The following is a 22119-nucleotide window of genomic DNA, read 5'->3' as shown; positions in this document are numbered from 1 at the left end:
ACAGAATAGTAGAGTTTGAGGAGACTAAAGTAGTGCTTATGCTAATATTGATGAATTGACCCTATTATACTTAATAAAATAAAATAATAAATAAATAAATAGAGAGAGAGAGTAAGCGTTTTCCTTTGTTTGACATTAATCATATAAAGATAGCTAGTTTACAATTGCAATGGAAGCAGGTCAAATTTATTAAACCTTTGCCCTTGCGTTTTTCGTTTCTATTTCATGTAATGGTATTTCAAATTGTCTTGCGTTGCGGATACTTGTTTACTTCGGTATTTACAGATATTTATGTAGAGTTGATGAGCACTATCACACCAGACCAATAAAATAAGAGTTTAATACGTAACATTAATCATTCTAATAAATCTCAAGTACAGTTTATATAGGTGTACATTTACTTTTACTTGCCAGAAACAGATAGAAGATTCAAATTGAAATGAATCTTCAATCTGTTATTCTAATAACAGAATGGGTGTACATTCTAATAGAAGAATTTTTCCTTTCACGTGATATGTGTTTATTCATTTTCTGCTTCAAAATACAAGCTACCTTCTTTTTCTCTGCCTCTTTCACTGGACAATAGTAAAAACGACAGAAAATAAACTCGGCCAAAATGGCTCTGGAGATTACAATTCCTATAGATGAACGCGATCCTCTTCTCTCTTTCAGCAAAACCGACTCAAAATTCTCGAAAACCCTGGGACTCAACTGTGCTTGTAATTAAGACAAACAAGCTCCATTTATTGCAACCAAGACCCCCAAATAAATAAATTTCATCTGTTAGGCAGATGAGACTTCATTTAATAAATTATGTATAGGTAGCTAGGTTTTTGGTAAGTATATTAAGTAAAAGTTGCTCCACTCTGACTTTAATTAACCGTCCACTATTATGATTTATGAGGTATGTTCTTTCTTTCTTTTTCTTGAATTTCCTTAAATTATGTCTATGTAATTGTAGGTGAACGTGCCTTGAAGAGGATGAAATTTGAATTATAAGTTTTCTCTCTAGCCTAACCTAGAGGAGAAGGAACGTTTTTCATGACCTATTGAGATCGTGAAAGGAGATTGGGATTGCAAACCAGTTACGAACAATGGAGGAAGATCTCTCGAAGATGTGGGAAAGTTTCTCACTATCAAGAGATGAGGAAGAGGAGATTGAAGTCACGGCAACGGAGGTGAAAAGGACAATAACCAGGGGCCAATCATGCATTGTGGGCAAACTTGTGTCGGATGTCTCGGATCAACTAGTGAGTAAGGAGACAATAAAATCCACGCTCTTGGGATGGTGGAAACTGTCTGGGACGCTAACCTTCAAAATTCTAGGAGAGAACTTATTTCTGATTGAGTTTGAAAAAGCCAGGGATAAAGATCGTGTCTTGGAAGGAAGGCCTTGGGACTTTGAAGGCAATCTTTTTCTGGTTGAGGATTTTGATGGACGTACCCCCCGTCAAAGATCACTTTCGAAAAAGCCTACTTTTGGATGAGGATGCTACATTTGCCGTTGGCATGTATGGGAAGGGAAGTGGGATTAAAACTCGGCTCTTCTGTCGGGCGAGTGGAGGAGATTGATACGGATAAGGATGGTATCGGGTGGGGGAAGTACTTACGAGTTAAGGTGTTGGTTGATCTATCCAAACCTCTACCTCGAGGCCGGAAGTTGAAATTTGAGGGAGAAATACATTGGATTGTCTTTCAATATGAAAGACTTCCAAAGTTTTGCTTCCAATGCGGTATAATCAGTCATGATCCGGAGGGCTGTATGAAAAGGAGTTCTTTGCGGAACCAGGGAACTACGGTGGAATTCGAACCTTGGATGAGAGCTTCTTCTATGACGAGGAGGGTGGAAAGGAGCCAAGTAAGGTTTACAGTAAAACATGGGGCAGGATCTGACAATGAGAATCGCCGTGCTATGGAGGGTCGGCATGGCAATGGCCGTCGTCGTCTTGACCTAGCCGCCGGCAACGAGGAATCTAGATGGACATTTCGGGAAAATTGAAATACCCAGACTAAACAGGGTAACGGATCTTCAATATGAGTAACTTGGGGACGTGATGGACGCTGCTTTAATGAGGAGATTCTGATGAATAAGGAAAGGAGTTATGGGGAAACTCATGGAATTTTTTCAAAATTTATCAACTCCCAAAATGGCTATGCGACATCATAGTAAGGAAGGAAAGAATAGCGTGGAGTCACATGTGGAAAAAGCAAGAAGTGCCTCGCCACATGGCAGTTCACAGCTAGCGCCTGCTGAGGAGTGGTCCACAGGCTTTGAAGGAAAAAAGAAGAGCCCAATCCAACAGGAGGTGGGCTTTATTTTTAATAGTCCTAGAGGCTCATTTACTGGCCCTGTTCTTTCGGATGTAGAGAAGACTATGAAGGCAACCCAAGTGCAGGGCATGAAAAAGACAAACCTCAGAGTGCACGACCAGGGAAAGACGCAGACACCATGGAAGAGGAAAAACAGAGAGGAAATGGGTGAACTGAATGGTGGCCTTTCCCTCATTTCTGTCAGTCGAAAAAAAAAGAGGTGTGGGGGTTGACGAGGTGGATTCTGAGCTTGCAAAGAAGGACTGCAAGGAGAGTGACAATAGTGTTTCAACACATGGTTCGGGGATGGCGGTGGCTGGTGACCAGCCCCACCGACCGCAATGAGCATTTTGAGTTGGAACTGCCGAGGGCTTGGGAACCCTCGGACAGTTCAAGACCTTTGTCGGATGGTAAAGGAGAAGAAACCCAACTTGGTTTTCCTTAAGGAGACCAAGCTTAATAGGAATAAAATGGAGAACATTCGGCTTCAGCTCTGTTTTGCTAATATATTTGTAGTAAACAGTATAGGGCGTAGTGGTGGACTGGCCTTGTTGTGGGAGGAAGAATTCGGGGTAGAAATCCAAAATTTCAGCCAACAGCACATAAATGTCGTAGTCCACAACCCAACTTTTAGCTGGAAGTTAACTGGGTTTTATGGGCACCCGGAGGCATCTAAACGTCACGAGGCATGGAGCTTGCTGAAGTTTTTAGCTGGGCTGAATCCCGAACGGTGGGTGTGTATTGGGGATTTTAATGAAGTGGTGACGATGTCAGAAAAATTAGGAGGGAGTATACGGCAGAACAGCCACATGCAAGCCTTTCAACAAGCTTTAAAGGTATATGAGTTGTCTGATTTGGGATTTTCGGGTCCCAAATTTACATGGAGTAACTGCCAAGAAGGCGATGCGCTCATTAGGGAGAGATTGGATAGGGGAGTTGCGAACCATGCATGGAGAAGTCTATTTCTGGATGCTAAAGTTCTGGTTTGTGGGGCACTTAGTTCTGACCATGCACCATTGTTATTAAGTCTTCTGCAGCAGCAGGTAGAGTTTAAACGAAGATCACGGTTTCATTATGAGGCCAATTAGGCTTTAGATGATGATCCAAGCAAACCGAGACGAGCACTTGACAGGGGTCCCTACGTCCAGAAGGGGTCCAGATATAAGTCATCTCTTTTTTGCGGATGACAATTTGCTTTTTTGCAGGGCTAATCTATCCCAGTGGACCAGGTTGACCTCCATTTTGCAAATATACGAATCGGCGTCGGAACAGAAAATGAATAGTAGCAAGTCTGCTATATTTTTTAGCAAGAATAACCCCAACAACAGAGAAGCATCAAATCCAAGGAACTGCTGGAATTCCAACGACGCAACGATATGACACCTATTTGGGGTTGCCTGCCCTTGTGGGACGGTCCCGTATGGCCGCTTTCAAGAATATAACGGAGAGGGTGTGGAAGAGGCTTTAGGACTGGAAATTAAAATTCTTGTCTCAGGCAGGTAAAGAAATTTTGTTAAAAGCAGTGGTCTAAGCGATACCGACATATTGTATGGGTGTTTTTCGACTACCTAAAGCTTTGTGTTCGGAAATTAATACTATGATGAACAAATTTTATTGGGGAGACCAAGAAAAGGAAAATCGGATCCACTGGATGATTTGGGCTAAAATGGGCTTATCAAAGGGGTATGGAGGGATGGGCTTTAGAGATTTATCTTGTTTTAATATAGCCCTATTGGCAAAACAAATATGGCGTTTATGGAAGTCCCCGAACAGTTTGATTGCACGAATTATCAAAGCCAAATACCACCCGGAGTGCTCAATCCTTGATGCCCCTCTAGTTAAAAAGCCTTCTTTTGCTTGAAGGAGTATTCAAAGCTCAAGCGCTTTAGTCCGGGAGGGATTGGTGTGGAGAATTGGGACTGGGATGGATGTCCGGATTTGGGAGGATAGGTGGCTTCCTAATCCTTCCACGTACAAGGTGCAATCTCCTCCTACAGTTCTTGCGCCCACAGCTACAGTAAGCCAACTCATTGATGAGGACTTAAAGTGGTGGAACGGATCTTCTCACGGGGGGAGTGCACAATAATTCAGACTATTCCTCTTAGCCAAACAGGCCAGCAAGACAAGCTCATATGGAGGGGAACGGCTAAAGGCATGTTTTCGGTTAAGAGTGCATACCACCTTCAAAAGGAACGTGAAGATGCAGAGAAGGCGGAGGGATCCTCCAGGTCTACTTTGAGTTGTGTGTGGCGGCAATTGTGGCAGCTCCAATGCCCGAGTGTGGAGAAAAAAATTCTATGGCGGGCTTGCCATGATATCCTTCCAACGAGGGACAATCTCTATCGGCATAAGGTGATCACCGATCCATCTTGTCCTTTATGTGACACTGGCTGAAAGCCGAAACTGTTTATCATGCTCTATGGAATTGTCCCTCTGCAAGGGATGTTTGGAGCGGTGGGTTGTCTGAAGTTTCAACAGAGTGTATTTACTGAACCTGACTTTCGACAGGTTGTTGAATGAATGATGGACAGATGTGATGCTAATGAGTTTCAGCAATTTGTTGGAATAGCTAGGCGAATATGGCTAAGGCGTAATGAGGTGGTCCATGGCGGCTCCTTTGTACATCCTACTCTCTTACTTAAGCAAGCTTTAGCTGCGACAATGGCGTTCTAAGAAGTGGGAGAAAGGACGAAGCCAGAGAGAACCGTTGTCGCTATACGGAGCCATGCTCAATGGCAGGCACCTCCCCATGGGTGGTATTCTGTAAACTGGGATGCAGCGGTTATGCAGAAGGAGGGTCGGTTGGGCCTAGGGGCAGTGGTACGGGATGACCTTGGCAATATGCATGCCGCTAAGAGTGTGTCATGACCAGGCTACGGCAGCAGAGGCGTTAGCAGCGCACATGGCCATTAGTTTGTGTCGGGAAATGGGAATCTCTCGTGTGCAAGTGGAGGGAGATGCGAAGGAAGTGGTTGATGCTGTAACGACGGAGGAGGCAGCCGAGAGTGGATGGGGTCACTTGGTGAATGACATTCGCTAAACTCTGCAGAATTTTTCATCATGGAGAATGCGTTTTATTCCTAGAGAGGCAAATCGGGTGGCCCATGTCTTGGCCCGCTTAGCAGTGAATGTAAACATGAAAATGGTGTGGTCTTCGGAACCGCCAGAATGTATTGGTGCTATTTTGATAGCAGAGCAATCTGCTTTGGCTGTCTGATTATTTGAATTAATGAGAATCGAGCTTTTATCCAAAAAAAAAAATTGTAGGTGAGGAAGTGAACTTTAATTTAACTGCAACATAGGAGCCACAACGTAATCTTTCCACCAAATTGAAGCTTAGGGTTGCTAAATCTGCTCCTTGTTTATTGTACAAAGTTTAAGTGGCTGCTTTCTATCAACAAAACAATTTTGACCACATTTTTATCACTCTGACAGTTTTTGGGTAATCAAATTTTAGAGAATGTTGTAGTGTCCTTCTCTGCTTGCAAAAGGACGGGTGAACAAGAAGCTGAAGATCGCGGTCAGCGATCAAAGAGGAGAACTAACATTAAGTATGTTATTTCTAAGCAAAAGAAGCTAGATAGTGGAGCTTTTGAATGTCACTTTGAGTGAGTCATAATCTCAATTAATATGGTGTGGGAAAGATGGTCTCAATGTTTTTCCCTGTTTTCTTAATAAAATTGTTTGACATGTGTAGGAAATTATAGGGAAGCTTTTCTGAAGATAAGAGGACCTCCTTTACGTACCTTGACTGCTTATGGTTTTACTTGTATATATAGGAGCGAACCCTATAAAGCCAAGGTGCTAACATGGATTAAGAAGAAGCACATTTTTTCAAAGAAATATGTTTTGGTTCCTATTATTTGCTGGTAAGTTCTTTCCATTAACTTGGCCGCTAAGCATTATTTTTATTGCAAATGCATGGGATTTTATTGTGTTGTCTTGTTTCTTTGGCGTATAGATTGGATTGGATTTTATTGTTTGAAATACCATTTCTTTAGGCATCACTGGAGCCTCTTGATCTTCTGCCACTTTGGTGAGAGCTTGTAATAAAAAACCAGAACACCATGCATGTTATTGCTGGATTCGCTCCAAATGGCAAATCCAAGGCGGGTTGAACCAGATATAAGAAAGTATGCATCTAAACAAACCCAGACTCCTTGTTTCAGTATGTTTATTGATTTTTTGGTTTCTTTCAGGTTTGTGTTGGACATTTATAAAGTAGAGGGTAGGCCTGAGAATGAGGACTTTATCTATCGAATTCCTCTCCTGGTGCCTAAGGTGACCACAATATATGCTCTTGATTCATTTCCACTTTAGTGCTATTGTATTTTCACTTGTATTTACATCCTGGGAAAAAGTGGATTTTTTTTTTTTTTGTTCAGGTTCCTCAACAGACAGGTAATGAGGAATGCGGCAGTTTTGTTCTTTACTTTAGTAAATTGTTCGTGGAAGGCGTTCCGGAGGATTTTAGAGTTGAGGATTATCCTTACTTTGTAAGTTTCCGCTGGCTGTCATGTTTATTGTATGAAGCACCTGTATGTTCCAACACTAAATATATGTTCAGGTGCTTCATACAATAAACATGACAGCCAGCAGAAACTTACAAAGTAAGGATAATCCTCAACTCTAAAATCCTCCGGAACGCCTTGCACGAACAATTTACTAAAGTAAAGAACAAAACTGCCGCATTCCTCATTACCTGTCTGTTGAGGAACCTGAACAAAAAAAAAAAAAATCCACTTTTTACCAGGATGTAAATACAAGTGAAAATACAATAGCACTAAAGTGGAAATGAATCAAGAGCATATATTGTGGTCACCTTAGGCACCAGGAGAGGAATTCGATAGATAAAGTCCTCATTCTCAGGCCTACCCTCTACTTTATAAATGTCCAACACAAACCTGAAAGAAACCAAAAAATCAATAAACTACCATACTGAAACAAGGAGTCTGGGTTTGTTTAGATGCATGCTTTCTTATATCTGGTTCAACCCGCCTTAGATTTGCCATTTGGAGCGAATCCAGCAATAACATGCATGGTGTTCTGGTTTTTGATTGCAAGCTCTCACCAAAGTGGCAGAAGATCAAGAGGCTCCAGTGATGCCTAAAGAAATGGTATTTCAAACAATAAAATCCAATCCAATCTATACGCCAAAGAAACAAGACAACAAAATATAATCTCATGCATTTGCAATAAAAATAATGCTTAGCGGCCAAGTTAATGGAAAGGACTTACCAGCAAATAATAAGAACCAAAACATATTTCTTTGAAAAAATGTGCTTCTTCTTAATCCATGTTAGCACCCTTGGCTTTATAGGGTTCGCTCCTATATACACAAGTAAAACCATAAGCAGTCAAGGTACGTAAATGAGGTCCTCTTATCTTCAAAAAAGCTTCCCCATAATTTCCTACACATGTCAAACAATTTTATTCAGAAAACAGGGAAAAACATTGAGACCATCGTTCCCACACCATATTAATTGAGATTATGACTCACTCAAAGTGACATTCAAAAGCTCCACTATCTAGCTTCTTTTGCTTAGAAATAGCATACTTAATGTTAGCTTTCCTCTTTGATCGCCGAACGCGATCTTCAGCTTCTTGTTCACCCGTCCTTTTGCAAGCAGAGAAGAACACTATAACATTCTCTGAAATTTGATTACCCAAAAATTGTCAGAGCGATAAAAATGTGGTCAAAATTGTTTTATTGATAGAAAGCAGCCACTTAAACTTTGTACAATAAATAAGGAGCAGATTTAGCAACCCCAAGCTTCAATTTGGTGGAAAGATTATGTTGTGGCTCCTATGTTGCAGTTAAATTAAAGTTCACTTCCTGAGAATAACTGTTCACAGCACTGTGGCGAGCATATCCCACATCAGTGTTGATATTTCTTTTTCATTTTTAATTATTTGTGGGTCCAATAATAAGGCTTTAGGGTTCTATTATTAATCTTAAGTAATAATGTATGGTCCAAATTAGTTTCTTTCAAAGGTAACAATTAAGAATTGAGGGTTATTACACTTAGGTCATTGGGAACCCTATATAAATTGCAATGACTATAAATTATAATCTAACATATTAAACAATTGTGCAGCTGGTTTCAAGTTTTCTGCAAACCCTAGAGATTTAATGCTATTTTCGAAGGAGTAATTCCTACTAGTTTGATGCTAGCAGTGATTCTTTACTTTTCATTGTACGTTCTTTGGTTCCAGCAAAAGCAACTAGATACATAAACCCCTAATTTGACAAACAAATTTCACCAATACCAACTTGTTACAAACCCTAACTATAATTTTCCTAGACCCTAGATTTCCTTTTTCCCTCATGCCATCCTACAACATTTTTACTGCCCTGATGACAAAAAAGGTAAAATCAAGGGGAAACTTCAGAAAGCCCCCCTGAACTTTCAGCCAATTTGAAAAAACCCCCCTAAATTTCCAAAACTCTCATTTAGGCCCCCTGAACTTTGGTTTTCTCTCACTTTGGACCCTTTTAACATTAAACTACGTCGTTTTTGGGCTGGGTAGGTGTTTAATTTTAGGATACAAAACGACGTAGTTTAATGTTAAAAGGGTCCAAAGTAAGAGAAAACCAAAGTTCAGGGGGCCTAAATGAGAGTTTTGGAAATTCAGGGGGGGTTTTTCAAATTGGCTGGAAGTTCAGGGGGGCTTTCTGAAATTTCCCCTTGATTTTACATTAATTATTTATTCAGGATAATATCTTTTATTGTAGATAATAATTTTCTAAATGGAATTATAGAACAGGGAGCCTCAATAAGTAAGCTTAAATAAAATATTCATCTCAATTGAATCAATATTTCTGTACATACATGATTTCAGGGTCTTCATCAAAAGAAAAAAATAAAACATATTACTTTGAGAGCATTGGACAATGTCATATGATATAAAGTGCTTGCAAACTAACCGACAGGGCACAAAGCTAGTTTGATCTGGGGGAGGTAATTGCCAAATAGTAACATGGAATGGGGTATACCATCCTCCCTGCTTGACTTCTCAAAATACCCTGCAAGTTTAACACCCATTAGCAATTACACAAAAAGACTAACTGCAGTGACATTCTTATGCGCATATCCCCTAGTGCATGGTTAGAACATGGTTAAGGGAAAAAATTGATGGCAGCAACACAGGTCCTGCTAGAGGTACATCATGCTCAATAACTACATTCAAAAGGGTCACAGGCTAACATTTTTGGTAAATGGTAGTCTCTTAGTATCTTGCACACTCTTAAGATCTTGTAGATGTCTAAATTTTATGTCCACACACATTTCTTGTAGATTCTACGGATCTGGCAGAGAACTACATTTTATGTCCACAAACATTTCTGCAAAATTTACAAATCAAGCTTGTTCGCATTGAAGCTAGTAGGTCTCTTGGGTGCAACACTTTCAAACTTGTAATGCCATAATGCGGCAACTAGGGAAAGAATGATATGTTTAAGAGTTTGTGAGTAACTGTCCCCAAGGGGTAACTCAATCGGCTGTGTACCACGCCTCATGAAGCGGAGGTCACTAATTCGAATCCCCTCCTTTCCCTTGTGTGGACATGTCAAACAAAAAAAAAAAAAAAGGTTTGTGAAAGCAAAAGCAACCACACCTAGACAAGCACACTTTCTGCAAGGCTACATAAACCTCCAAAATTCCACATAGTGTCTGACTACATGCTATGCTTTATTGACAAGGGATTTGACCTATCTCTTAATTAATAAAATTGAGATCTAGAGTCCTTCCTCTAACTAAAAAGTCTCTAATTTTAGAAACTTTCTCCTCATGAAAAGAAGAAAATGTCATAGACAAACAAAAAATAGAAATAGATAAGGACGTTCATAAAATTCATTAGGGAAATATTGTAAATAAATAAATAATATTTCTCATTCCAATCAAAAACCATGAATCAATGTTTTCGATTATATTTTAACTATCGCCTTTCCCCCATTATTTTTTTTTAAACACATGTCATGAAGAAAATTCTTTGCAAACATGCTTATTTTGATGATCAATAAGTAAGTTTAAATAAATATTCATCACAAAAGTATCAATATTTTTGTGCATACAAGATTTCAGGGTCCGCATCAAATTATGGGTGCCTCAATAAGTTTGAATAAATATTAACAAAAGTATTAATGATTTTAGGGTCCTCATCAAAAGAAAACATATTCCTTTGAGAGCATAGGACAATGTCATGATATAAAGTGCTTGCATAAGAGCATAGAATAGGGAATACCTTCCTCCTTGCTTAACTTATCCACGAAATCTACTTACCCCTGCAAGTTTAACACCCATTAGCACTTACACAAAAGACTAACAACAATGTCATTCTTATGTGCACGTCAAATAAGATCCCCCTAGTGCATGGTTATAGCTTGGTTAAGGGGGAAAAAATAAAAAAGATGGCAGCACTCCATGTCCTACTAGAGGTAAATCATGCTCAAGAACTACATTCAGAGGGTCCTGGGTCAACTTCTGATAAATTGTAGCCTCTTTGTAGATTTCTAAATTTTATGTCCACACACATTTGATTCTAAGAATCTTGAAGAGAAATAAAATTTCCTGTCCACAAATAATTTCTACAAAATTTATGCATAAAGCATGTAGGCCTTTTGGGTTCAACAAGTTCAAACTTTACAATAATTGGTGGAGAGGAAATGTTTGTGTTTGGTAAAAAGAAAAGAATATCGAGAAAAGGCAAGAACTAAGAAGAGACTTACAGTACAAAGCAATCCGATACGAAAGAGTCTATCTCCGTCTTACATTTATGGAGGGACACCAGTGAAATTCCCAATCCAAAACGCTTGTTACAAGGCTGCCGATAGACATCAAATATGACACACTGAACCTCAACATCAGTACAAGATTCACATTGCACCATGGCGAACCTCTCGCCCTGTAAATGGATTAGACTACACTTTTGAGATGGATGGGGCTCGTCACATGAGTCACATTCAAGAAATGAGATTCCCTGACCTTTGAGTTGCCCTAAAAGCCACACGTCCTGGACTTCATCGTAGGCAACCAACTTTGAGTCGCCTGTTAGCCAATACAGAGTGCTGCCAGCCGTTATAGCATTTTTTCCAAGAATAGAATCAACGGTTAGCCAATACTGAATGTTGGCAGCCGTTAGAGGCTTTTTTCCAAGAGGACAATCAATGTGTACCTTGTTAAGCATTTTCCAACAAGCTTGATGCACGTAATATTGACAGAAGACTAAAGCTCCAGTAGTTCTTGAAAGGGAAGCAATGAGAAGAATCCTGTTTGGATTCTCAAGAGCTGCACAAGTATACTTTGATTCAAAGGGAAGGGGAATGGGAAGAGGAGGCAAGGCCTTCCACTCTCCAGTGGTGGGATCAAAGACCTCAACAACCGGCGAGGCTTGAGCTTCCAATGTTCTAGCTGAAACACCAACACGTTGTTTGTCATTCTGTCTTCCTAAGAAAAATCTATGACCGCCAACAACATATATCTTACCATCAAGTACCAAAATGCGAGCACCGACTCTTGGAGCTTTCATAGAAGGCATCCGAATCCAGCTCTCATTAGAAATAGGAAAGTTAGAGACTAATTTATAAACCTCCGATGAAGGCACAAAAGAACTAGAAGGACATTCGCCACCAAAACAGTATAGATCACAACCTAATGCTGCATAGCTTGCGTTTAGTGGAAGTTGTCCTCTCCACAACGGATGGATCTCTATCTCATTCACGACCTTCGCACAACTTTCGGCACAAACTTTAATCTTGTACCATTTAGTAAGATCCTCCATAGTCCCAAGGAGGAAGAAAGACTTAAAGAAAACTAGGTCGTAATAAGGATGAGAAGGTGTATTCCGAAGGCGACGGTGACAAATAAACGGCGATGGATCAAAAACTGATGATTCATAAAGTGAAATACGAGTCGGACATGACCTCGAACGACCTGACATCGCCATGGTGATTGTGATGAGGTCGGTTGAGTGTAGATGTAGTGGAGATCTGGGAAGAAAAGAATCTATAGGAAATATATATAGAGAGAGCGAATTGGGAAAGTCGGTGGAGTAGATGTGGTGGCTACCGTGGCTTGATCTATAGAGAGAGCGAATTGGGGAATTGGGAAAGTCGGTGGACTAGATATGGTGGCTACCGTATCAGCGACGAAAACACTAGATTTTTAGCTTTATCAAATCGACAAAATCTCCCCCTCTCTGAATCGAACGCCAATGCCCTCTTCGTCGCCAAAAACCAACCAAACAGAGTCTGAAAAATCACAAAAATCACAACAACAAAAAAAATCAACCTCAGAAAAATCCATCATTCAAATTCCGTCAGAATAGTAAGGAAATCACAAAATTAGAACAAAACCCATATTCGGTCACCCAAAGAACAACAAAAAATAACCAAAAATTCTTGCCCATTTTCGAAATCAAACAAAAAAACCACCAATTGTAGATAAACAGACAAACCTGTAATGAGCACAAGGCATCATAACAAGACCCAAACCCAACTCAAAAGTCAAAACAACATACCGAAACAAATCCATTTGGGAAATTAAATCACAAATAAATAAAAATCTAATATTACCTTATTCAACTCGGTGGGAATCGCCGGTGGCGGCCGAACTTGAGTGAGGAGGGAGCAGCGAGGGAGGAGGGGAAGGAAAAGTTTTGGGGGAAAAAATAAAAAATTTGAAACCCTAACCTGCTTTTACTCTTCACGCGTGATTTTGAATTTTCCTTTTTTTTTTTAAGCTCATAACCGTGGTTCAGTTAACCACGCCAGCTCAGCAAGATGAGGATGGTTTTCTGATGATGCGTCGCTACTCCGTAGCATTACTCGAAGTCGAAGGAAACACAATCCTGGTGAGAGCTTCAGATTTTGTGTGCTTTCTAGAGCTAGACTGGTTGAGGTAAATTTCTGTGCTTTCTTGTTGAAGGGGTTGTCAACGATTTACTGGATTTTAGTTATACGTCTTTTTTTCTAATTTTTTATTCAAATTTACGTATATTATATTTTATTTATGCTCTAATAGTAGTTTCTTTGGAGTACATACGCGAATTAAGGTGGTGAAAGAAGGATGTGTTTAAATCTTAAAATTAAATTATAATGATTAACTCAAATAATTTTTTGAATTTTTTACTTTTGAAAGCAAAGTAAGACACAAACTTATTTGATTCTTGTCTAGAAAATGAATAGAAACACTTTCAAAACACCAAAAAGATAATTAAGTATTAAACATGACGTAAAATGATTTATTTGGTTGCATTAAATATTGATAAAAAGATTTTGTTATTTTTGTATCCATAAAAAAAAAAAGGGTAAAGTCCATATAATCTCCTCAAACTACTACTTCAATGATAATCTACCTCCCAACTACTAAAACAATGACAATGTATCCTCAATTTAAAAAAAAAATGACAAAATTACTCTTACTAAAATAAAAATAAAAATACTAAATTTTATTTATTTATTTTTTCTTTTCAAAATTCTAAGGATTTTTCGTCTTATAGAAATTCTATAGGGGTAATTTCGTCATTTTGTTAGCATTTGGGGTACGTTGTCATTGTTTTGATAGTTTGAGGGATAAATTGTCGTAATTGATAGTTTGTGGGGTAAATTGTTATTAGAGTGGTAGTTTGAGAGGGTTAAGTGGACTTTACCCAAAAAAAATATTGGAAAAAGTCCACATACCCCCTCAAACTACCACCCAATTGACAATGTCCCCCCCAAACTTTCAATTGTGACAATGTCCCCCTTAAACTACTAAAAATTGTCAATGTTCCCCCCAATGACGAAACTACCCTTACAAAAATAAAAACAAAAAATAATAAAACTTCTAGAAAAAACCTAAAACTAATTAAAAAAAAAAAATCAAAAGGGTAGAAAATTAAAAATTAAAAAAAAAATCCTTTTTATAAGAAGAGAATTAAAAAAAAAAATTGATTTTTTTTGTTATAAAAAATTCGTTTTTTATTTTGTTTTATAATTATTTTTAAAAAAAAAATATTCTTATAAAAAAATTAAAAAATTTCGTTTAAAAACTAATTTTTTTTTTTAAAAAAAAAAAAATTCTTTTGAAATTAAATTTTGTTGTTTTTTTAATTTTTTTTTTTTAATTTATAAGGGTATTTTTGTCTTATTAAGAAATATATAAGGGCATTTTGATCTTTTGGTTATTCTTGGGAGACATTGACAATGTTTTGGTAGTTTAGGGGGGACATTGTCACAATTGAAAGTTTGGGAAGGACATTGTCAATTAGGTGGTAGTTTGAGGGAGTTATGTGGACTTTATCCAAAAATATTTGTTACTTTGTTTTGTATTATTTTGGGGGGTAAAGTCCTCTTAACCCCCTCAAACTACCACACAAAAGACAATTTACCCCCCAAACTACCAAAACAATGACAATGTACCTCCAATTTTTTTTAAAAAAAAAACAACAAAATTACCCATATAAAATTTTCAATAAGACAAAAATATTCCAAAAAATTTTTTTAAAAAAAAATTAAAATTTAAAAAACAAAAGTTGAATAAAAATAAAAAATAAATAAATAAATAAAGGGTGGTTCTACCGCCCCCAGGTGCATAGGGTGGCCGAGATCACTTGCGGGGTCGAAGTCTGGGTTGAAGGCGAATCAATCTTTCGCGCAAGATCATGTGTCGCCAGCAAGCTCCCCGGCGAAGGGGTTGAAGTTGGGCTTGGCGGGGATCCCGAGAGTCGAGAGACATCTCGCTGGTCAGAGCTCAAGTGGGTCGTCGACGACGACTCAGTTCTCGTCGACGTTAGCTCAGCCGCCGTCGGAGCTAGCCCAGACATCGCCAAAGATAGAAAAGGCGCCTCCGATTGTAGAAAGTAGTCTCCGAGCACAGCCTGGGGTGATTGGAGTGGGGAAGGTTTTGAAGAAGGGGTTTTGACGCTGGAAAGCTCCTAGGGAGCCGGCAACACGCCGGGAACTGCGCTGAAGGTGACAAGAGTTTTGGGGGTGGATGGGCATGGTGGACCAAGTGCTGAGGAGGGCCTAGGTTCGCCGACGGTGGTGTCCCAGCCACCCCCAGAAACATCTTGGTAGTAGCAACTGCAGATAATCAAGATTAGGTGTCATTGTTGCAAGCTCAACCAGCAGAGATTCCTTTCAAGAGAACTGGTGAAAATCTTCATTGGGTTTTATTTTCAATGGTGATAAGAAAGAATAATTCATTTATGCGTTGATGGGTAATTTTCTAATGTGTGAAAGATGATGATGATTAAGGGAAATAGGGAATGTATGGACGGCAGTAGCGCATATGATAACATGGGTGATAGGATCATAGGATCAGGAGTGCTGTCTCTGGCATGGAGGCTTCGAGCATGGCTCAGCTAGGATGGATTGCAGGTCCATTGGCTATGCCCAAAAACGCTCGGGGTTGGTTGATCCACCCCCTGGTTGGTGGCCGGAACATCCCCAGTTACCTAGGGGTGGTCTGGCACCCTGTTTTGCTTTTTATTTATTTATTTTTATACTTTTTATTTATTTTTTTATAAATTTTAGTATTTTTGTTTTTATTTTAGTAAGGTAATTTTGTCATTTTTTTAGAATTTGGGGTACATTGTCATTGTTTTGGTAGTTTGTGGGGTAAATTGTCGCAATTGATAGTTTAAGGGGTAGATTGTCATTGGGTGGTAGTTTGAGAGGGTTAAGAGGACTTTATCCAATAAACTTTCTAGAGAAACAAACATAAAAATAATCAATTTACTGTTGTGAAAAATTTATACATAGATACACAAAAATAAATCCAAGTAACAAAATTTTCAATTAAATAGAAACCCTAGATGAAATCAAATACAATGCAAAAATAAACAAAATCTTTTAATTTTATAAGTACCTAATAAAACAAAATATTGCACTCAGTATTTAACGCTATCAGATAAATCATCTCAAGTTCAATGTTTAATTATCTACTTTCTTCTTCTTTTTTCCTTTTTTTTTTTTTTTGCACAAAAAGGCAAATAAACACATTATAATCTTCCATTAGCCCACTAAAAATCCAAACAATTTACCTCTTAAAAAGAGGTTATCAAATACACCCATCTAGGAGCTTGGATTATAGAAATCCAGGTTTAGTTAAGGAGTTTTTTCTCTCTAGACTTCAAACCTAGAGGAGAAGGAAACTTTTTCCAAGTCTCTTAAAGACTGTGGAGACATATTGCAATCGCACTTTCTGCAATCTAGAGATCGGTGTGTGCAATGGCGGAGGATTTGGCAAAGTTATGGGGGAAATTGTCTCTTGATGTGGGTGAATCAATGGAGGTGGCAATCCAGCCATGGTCGGTGGAGAATGTTGTATCACGTGGAAAAGTCTGCCTGATAGGGAAATTGTTGACAGATCGATATGTGGGAAAATAGATAATCAGACGTCAGTTGATTAAGGGATGGCGTCCATCGAGTCACCTTACTTTTAAGGTGATGGGGGAGAACTTATTTCTAGTGGAATTCGAGAAGGAATGGGATAAAGTAAGGGTGTTGGAAGGGAGACCTTGGATATTCGAGGGAAATCTTTTCTCCGTCGAAGATTTCGACGGCCTATCTTCACCTTCTGAGATTGTATTTGATCATGCGGTTTTCTGGGTTAGAATGTTCAACCTTCCTTTGGCGTGTATGGGAAAGGAGGTGGGCTTTCAAATAGGAGCCACGATGGGAACGGTGGAGGAAGTTGACACTGATGAGGAAGGAGTGGGGTGGGGGGAATACTTACGAGTTAGAATCAGAATTGACGTAACGAAACCCCTTGCTAGAGGCCGAGTTATCAATCTTCTCGGCAAGCAAGTTCTTATTGGTTTTCGTTATGAGAAGTTGCCCAAGTATTGCTTTGACTATGGAAAAATCTGGCATGGACGGGAGGGATGCACTATTCGAGGAGGATATCGAATTAGAGAATCAGAGAAACAGTATGGTCCTTGGCTTCGAGTACCTTCACCAAGACAACGAAGGGAATTTTCACAATCCTACCCGTCTGAATGGCATGATGAGGAGACAGGGAGGGGTCGAAAGGCTTTTGGTGGGAGGGATGACCGAACCAGCAGCAGCCAGTTCTCGGATGGAAACGGGGCAGCACAGTCATCGAAGGCGGTAGAAACACCCAATACAGATGTTCCGATGAACCCAGAGAAGATCGCAGCGGAAGAGGCCATGTCAGTTACGGCCGAAGAAAGCAATTATGACGGGGGAGCAATTACAGGCGGGAATCATGGGGACTTTATTGAGGGGATTTCAGTTAATACGAATATGGGAACCCATCTGTTTAAGGAAAACCCCAAGGATGCGTTTCAAGAGGCACAGGTTAAGGAAGGAAATTTTTTAAATGAGCTAACGGGTGGAATCTTAAAGGGGAAAGAAGACAGCATTAATGTAGAAGAAGGGTTCGCGGGGAGAGAATATTGCAGTTTTGGAAAGGGCGGAATTGTGGGGAGAGCTGGCATTAAGGAGAGAGCTGGCACGCAAGCTATAATCCGGGACAGTAATAAAGAGATTGGGCCATCTGTACAAAGGGTTGATTTGCATGGGATTGCGCCACGTGAAGATAAGAGAACTGAAGTGTCAAACAATGAAAGAGCCAGCTCGGGACACGTGGTGCAGAAATGGAAAAGAAGAGCACGAGCTGGACAACAGTGGCCGAATGAAATCCAGCAAATTGAGGCTAATGGGAAACGAAAGCAACTGGGTGATTACGGTGTTGAACATGAAGGAAAGATGGCACCTGTGCATAGAAGAATGAAGCCCAAGGGGGATAGTTCATTAGCTTTGCGTGATGAGGACGTGGAATTTACTTATGGATCGGGACTGGCGGGGTCTGTTTCACAGCCCCGCCGACCGACATGAAAATTTTATGTTGGAATTGTCGAGGGCTTGGGAACCCTGCGACAATTCGGGAACTATGCCGAAAGGTGAAAGATAAGTGCCCCGATTTGGTTTTCCTAATGGAAACCAAATTACAAAAAAATAAAATGTCAGTTATTAAGCAAAAAATTGAATTTTCTAATATGTTGGTTGTTGACAGTATTGGAAGAAGTGGAGGTTTGGCACTACTCTGGAAGGATGGGTTGGGAATTGAAATTCAGAATTACAGCAATAGACACATCAATGCAGTTATCTCTCCTTTGAATTCAAGTCCATGGTTTTTCACAGGTTTTTACGGTCATCCGGAAACGCATAAAAGAGGTGAGGCATGGAACCTTTTAAGATATCTCAAAACATTTGTTTCGGGCCCGTGGATTTGTGCCGGTGATTTTAACGAAATACTTGACCAATCGGAGAAGGTTGGTGGAGGCCTCCGACCCAACTATCTTATGGCGAATTTTAAAACCACTTTGGAATATTGTGGGTTAAGCGAACTAGAATGCCGAGGTCCTTTATGCACGTGGAATAATGGAAAAACAGGGAGTGATTTTGTGATGGAAAAATTAGATCGAGTAGTAGCTAATGCTGCATGGTGTGAAAGGTTTCCCAATGTGGATGTGTTTTCGGAGGTAGCTGTATTCTCTGATCATCATTCCTTAATAATTAATCTTGCAGGCCGTATCATGAGGAGCAGGAAGAGAAGAGGGTTCAGATATGAAGCAATATGGGCAGACAATAAGGCCTGTAAAGAGGTGATAAAAAACATTTGGAGGGTCAAAGGGGTGGAGAGCGGCACATGGAGATCAGTGAACAGAAAATTAAAGGAGAGCAAACAGGGCTTACAAGAATGGAAACGGGTTCACGGAAGAAAAGAGGGCCAGCAAATAATACAGCTTTCTGAACAAATAACTGCATGCCAGGAAAATCCTAAGGAGATGGATACGGACCTATTCCGAAAGCTACACATGGACTTAAAAAAAAAAACAGGAGGAGGAGGATCTGTATTGGCGACAAAGAGCGAAGGAAGATTGGATGCAGTTTGGGGATAGAAATACAAAATACTTTCATGCCTGTGCGAATCAAAAGAGACAAGCCAATCTAATTTCTGAGGTTGTGGACGAGATGGGGTAGAAATGGGAGACTGATGACCTGATCGGAGAAGCTTTAATAAATCTCAAGTACAGTTTATATAGGTGTATATTTACTTTTACTTGCCAGAAACAGATTGAAGATTCAAATTGAAATGAATCTTCAATCTGTTATTCTAATAACAGAATAGGTGTACATTCTAATAGAAGAATTTTTCCTTTCACGTGACATGTGTTTATTCATTTTCTGCTTCAAAATACAAGCTACCTTCTTTTTCTCTGCGTCTTTCATTGAACAATAGTAAAAACGACGAAAAATAAACTCGGCCAAAATGCCTTTGGAGACTACAATTCCTATAGATGAACCTGATCCTCTTCTCTCTTTCAACAAAACCGACTCAAAATTCTCGAAAACCCTGTGACTCAACTGTGCTTGTAATTAAGACAAACAAGCTTCATTTATTGCAACGAAGACCCCCAAATAAATAAATTTCATCTGTTAGGCAGATGAGACTTCATTTAATAAATTATGTATAGGTAGCTAGGTTTTTGGTAAGTACATTAAGTAAAAGTTACTCCACTCTAACTTTAATTAACCGGCCACTATTATGATTTATGAGGTATGTTCTTTCTTTCTTTTTCTTGAATTTCCTTAAATTATGTCTATGTAATTGTAGGTGAACGTTGCATATATATTTATCAATTACTAGTTACTAATACCGCAGGTTTTAAATTATAGCTTAGTTTTTATTTTCTTTTTATGAAAACGTTTTAGAAAATAATAGTAAAAATATAAATAATGATAAACAAGAATATATATATATATATATATATATAAAAGAAAGATTATAGATAAATTTATCAAATTCAAATAATTGTTGATTTTTGCCTTATGGTGATTGATGGTTGGGTGGCCACCGAATTAATCCAACATTAAACAACAAAAAATAGTCATAATGCTGCTTGTAATAAATTTAATCACCATTTTGGCATATTTAACAATGATAGGCACCCTAATACGGAAATAGATCCTCTCATTTCAAGTATCCATTTATTGCAATTAGGAGGGCATATTTGTCCAAAACATTTTACTCAAAAAATAAATGGACAATATTACCCTCCTAAATGCACTAAATGGACCCCCTCCATTTCAAGTGAAATGGAGAGGATTCTTTTGCCCTCTATTTCAATTTCTGATGTACTTTCAAAAATAAATAAAAAATAAAAAAAATAAATTTTGGTTATTGAAGAAATAATAATATTATTTTTAGTGCATTATTTAACAACCTTCCTTTAATGACATTGCTCGCATATTATTGTCATTGGAATATTTGGGCTTAAGAATGCTTCTGTAGTTTCTAGCTTAACTATTCTTCTACCAAATTTTGCGCGTCTTCTCAATAACTACATTATAATTTAACTTTATAAAGTTTTTTTTTTTTGAGAAAAATGTCTTAGATAATAATAATAATTAAAAAAGTAGAAAGAAAGAAAAGAAAAGAAAAATAGCTTAAGCATGGAGAATAGTCATTATCAATTATCACCTTGCTAGGATCTAGGAACTTCTTCCAACTCAATTTATTATTTTTATTTTTTTTTTAGCATGTAAGAAAGACATGCTGTTTTTAATAGTATTAAAAAAAATGTGCTTTCAACATTCTCAAAAAAACATATGAAAATTTTATATATTAGACTATTAAAAGGTATGTGCTTCACATGCTCAAAAGACACTGAATAATTTTATAGACTCCTCTAACTCAGTTTGGAGAAAATATCTTTCTTTTTTTTTTAATCTAGATTAACTGAATATTATGTCTTTTTTTTTTTAAAAAAAAAAAGTGAATAGATAGAAGCAACCTATCCATTTAAAAATGTGAAACAGAAATACTACATGTAATTTCAAATGCTTATTCTTTGATGTACATGGTTGTAAAAATTATTATAGGATTTTGGATGCGTTAATATGTATGTTTCACCTTAATGGTGATTTTCACTGCCACAGCATTTCTCATATGTAAATATTAAATTTGGCTCCGCTCCTTAATTTTTGAAGAAAAATATGTTTATTTTTTAAATTATAAGCAATCCTATCAATTTTTTATTTTTTATTTTTAACAGGACATGTCCAATAAAAAAAAAAAAAAAAATTCACCGTAGGTAACCTAAATAAAAAATTATATGTATCTTTTGTCAAAACAAAAATAGTAATAAAAATATTATTAAAAATGTAAAAATAGGCACTCAACCTATATAGGCACCAATATCCTGCCAAAAAGCATATATACAAGAAAATGCATATGCGGATAATGATTTTTGGTATCTGCATCTTACTTTTGCTATCCGCATTCGATACTTGGTAAAAGATTATTAATTTATGACCTATTCACACCCCCACCTACACAAAATTATGTTATGCTAAACTGAAATAATTATCAACAAATTAACATTTTTTAGAAGCAACCGAAGAAAATATGATAGTGAATTTTGGATTTTGTGTTCACCAAATTGCACTACCATGCTGAAAGTGCAGTTTTAAAAAGAGTGATGAAAACACTTCTTACAGACGGTATTAAATGACGCTATATACACATTAATTCTGTAGTAAATGACGCTATATACACTTCTTAAAAATCATTTTACTTTGGACATAAATTTTCTTCAAATCAGTCTAGAGGAAATATCCTCTAATCCATGTAAAATAATGTCAATTGTCTATAAACATTTAAAAGGTACACTAAATTCTTACTTTTGTATTACATGACATCATACGACGCTATATACATTAATTCGTTTCTTCTAGCTAAGGGCATTTGCCAAACACAGTACTACTTAAGTCATCTAACTCATTAATTCAGTAGC

At 38.1% G+C, this 22119-nt stretch overlaps 3 protein-coding genes and 1 pseudogene across 5 annotated transcripts; 2 read left to right on the top strand and 2 right to left on the bottom strand.

Annotated features, from left to right (window-relative positions):
• Window positions 1-2651: 2651 nt before the first annotated feature.
• Window positions 2652-3690, top strand: LOC148583262 (uncharacterized). Its single transcript, XM_088511050.1, has 2 exons — window positions 2652-3376; window positions 3516-3690. The coding sequence occupies exons 1-2, from the start codon at window positions 2652-2654 to the stop codon at window positions 3688-3690; spliced, it is 900 nt and encodes a 299-aa protein (XP_088367176.1).
• A 1447-nt stretch (window positions 3691-5137) lies between these two features.
• On the top strand, window positions 5138-6827 carry LOC132162036 (putative ubiquitin-like-specific protease 2B; annotated as a pseudogene).
• A 3-nt stretch (window positions 6828-6830) lies between these two features.
• On the bottom strand, window positions 6831-7882 carry LOC148583261 (putative ubiquitin-like-specific protease 2A). Its single transcript, XM_088511049.1, has 5 exons — window positions 7811-7882; window positions 7549-7721; window positions 7285-7416; window positions 7133-7214; window positions 6831-7028 (listed from the first exon to the last, which is right to left on the bottom strand). The coding sequence occupies exons 2-5, from the start codon at window positions 7659-7661 to the stop codon at window positions 6831-6833; spliced, it is 525 nt and encodes a 174-aa protein (XP_088367175.1). The 5' UTR covers window positions 7662-7721; window positions 7811-7882.
• A 1210-nt stretch (window positions 7883-9092) lies between these two features.
• Window positions 9093-13210, bottom strand: LOC132162029 (uncharacterized). Of its 3 annotated transcripts, none has more exons than XR_009438196.2 (5): window positions 12884-13210; window positions 11295-12559; window positions 11039-11214; window positions 10555-10594; window positions 9093-9337 (listed from the first exon to the last, which is right to left on the bottom strand). XR_009438196.2 is itself a non-coding variant. In XM_059572274.2 (5 exons), the coding sequence occupies exons 2-4, from the start codon at window positions 12253-12255 to the stop codon at window positions 10585-10587; spliced, it is 1152 nt and encodes a 383-aa protein (XP_059428257.2). In that variant the 5' UTR covers window positions 12256-12559; window positions 12884-13203; the 3' UTR covers window positions 9093-9337; window positions 10555-10584. The 3 variants fall into 3 exon arrangements, 2 of the variants coding, with proteins under 2 accessions (XP_059428257.2, XP_059428256.2); XM_059572274.2 differs by having other exon boundaries at window positions 11039-11720; window positions 11796-12559; window positions 12884-13203; XM_059572273.2 differs by having other exon boundaries at window positions 11039-12559; window positions 12884-13204.
• Between the last annotated feature and the right edge of the window lie 8909 nt (window positions 13211-22119).

The sequence above is a fragment of the Corylus avellana genome, chromosome 10, assembly GCF_965113065.1.
Source record: "Corylus avellana chromosome 10, dhCorAvel1.hap1.2, whole genome shotgun sequence".
NCBI classification, from domain to species: Eukaryota; Viridiplantae; Streptophyta; class Magnoliopsida; order Fagales; family Betulaceae; genus Corylus; species Corylus avellana.
The sequence above is the reverse complement of the archived record's forward strand: the minus strand, read 5'-3'. Positions and strand labels throughout refer to the sequence as shown.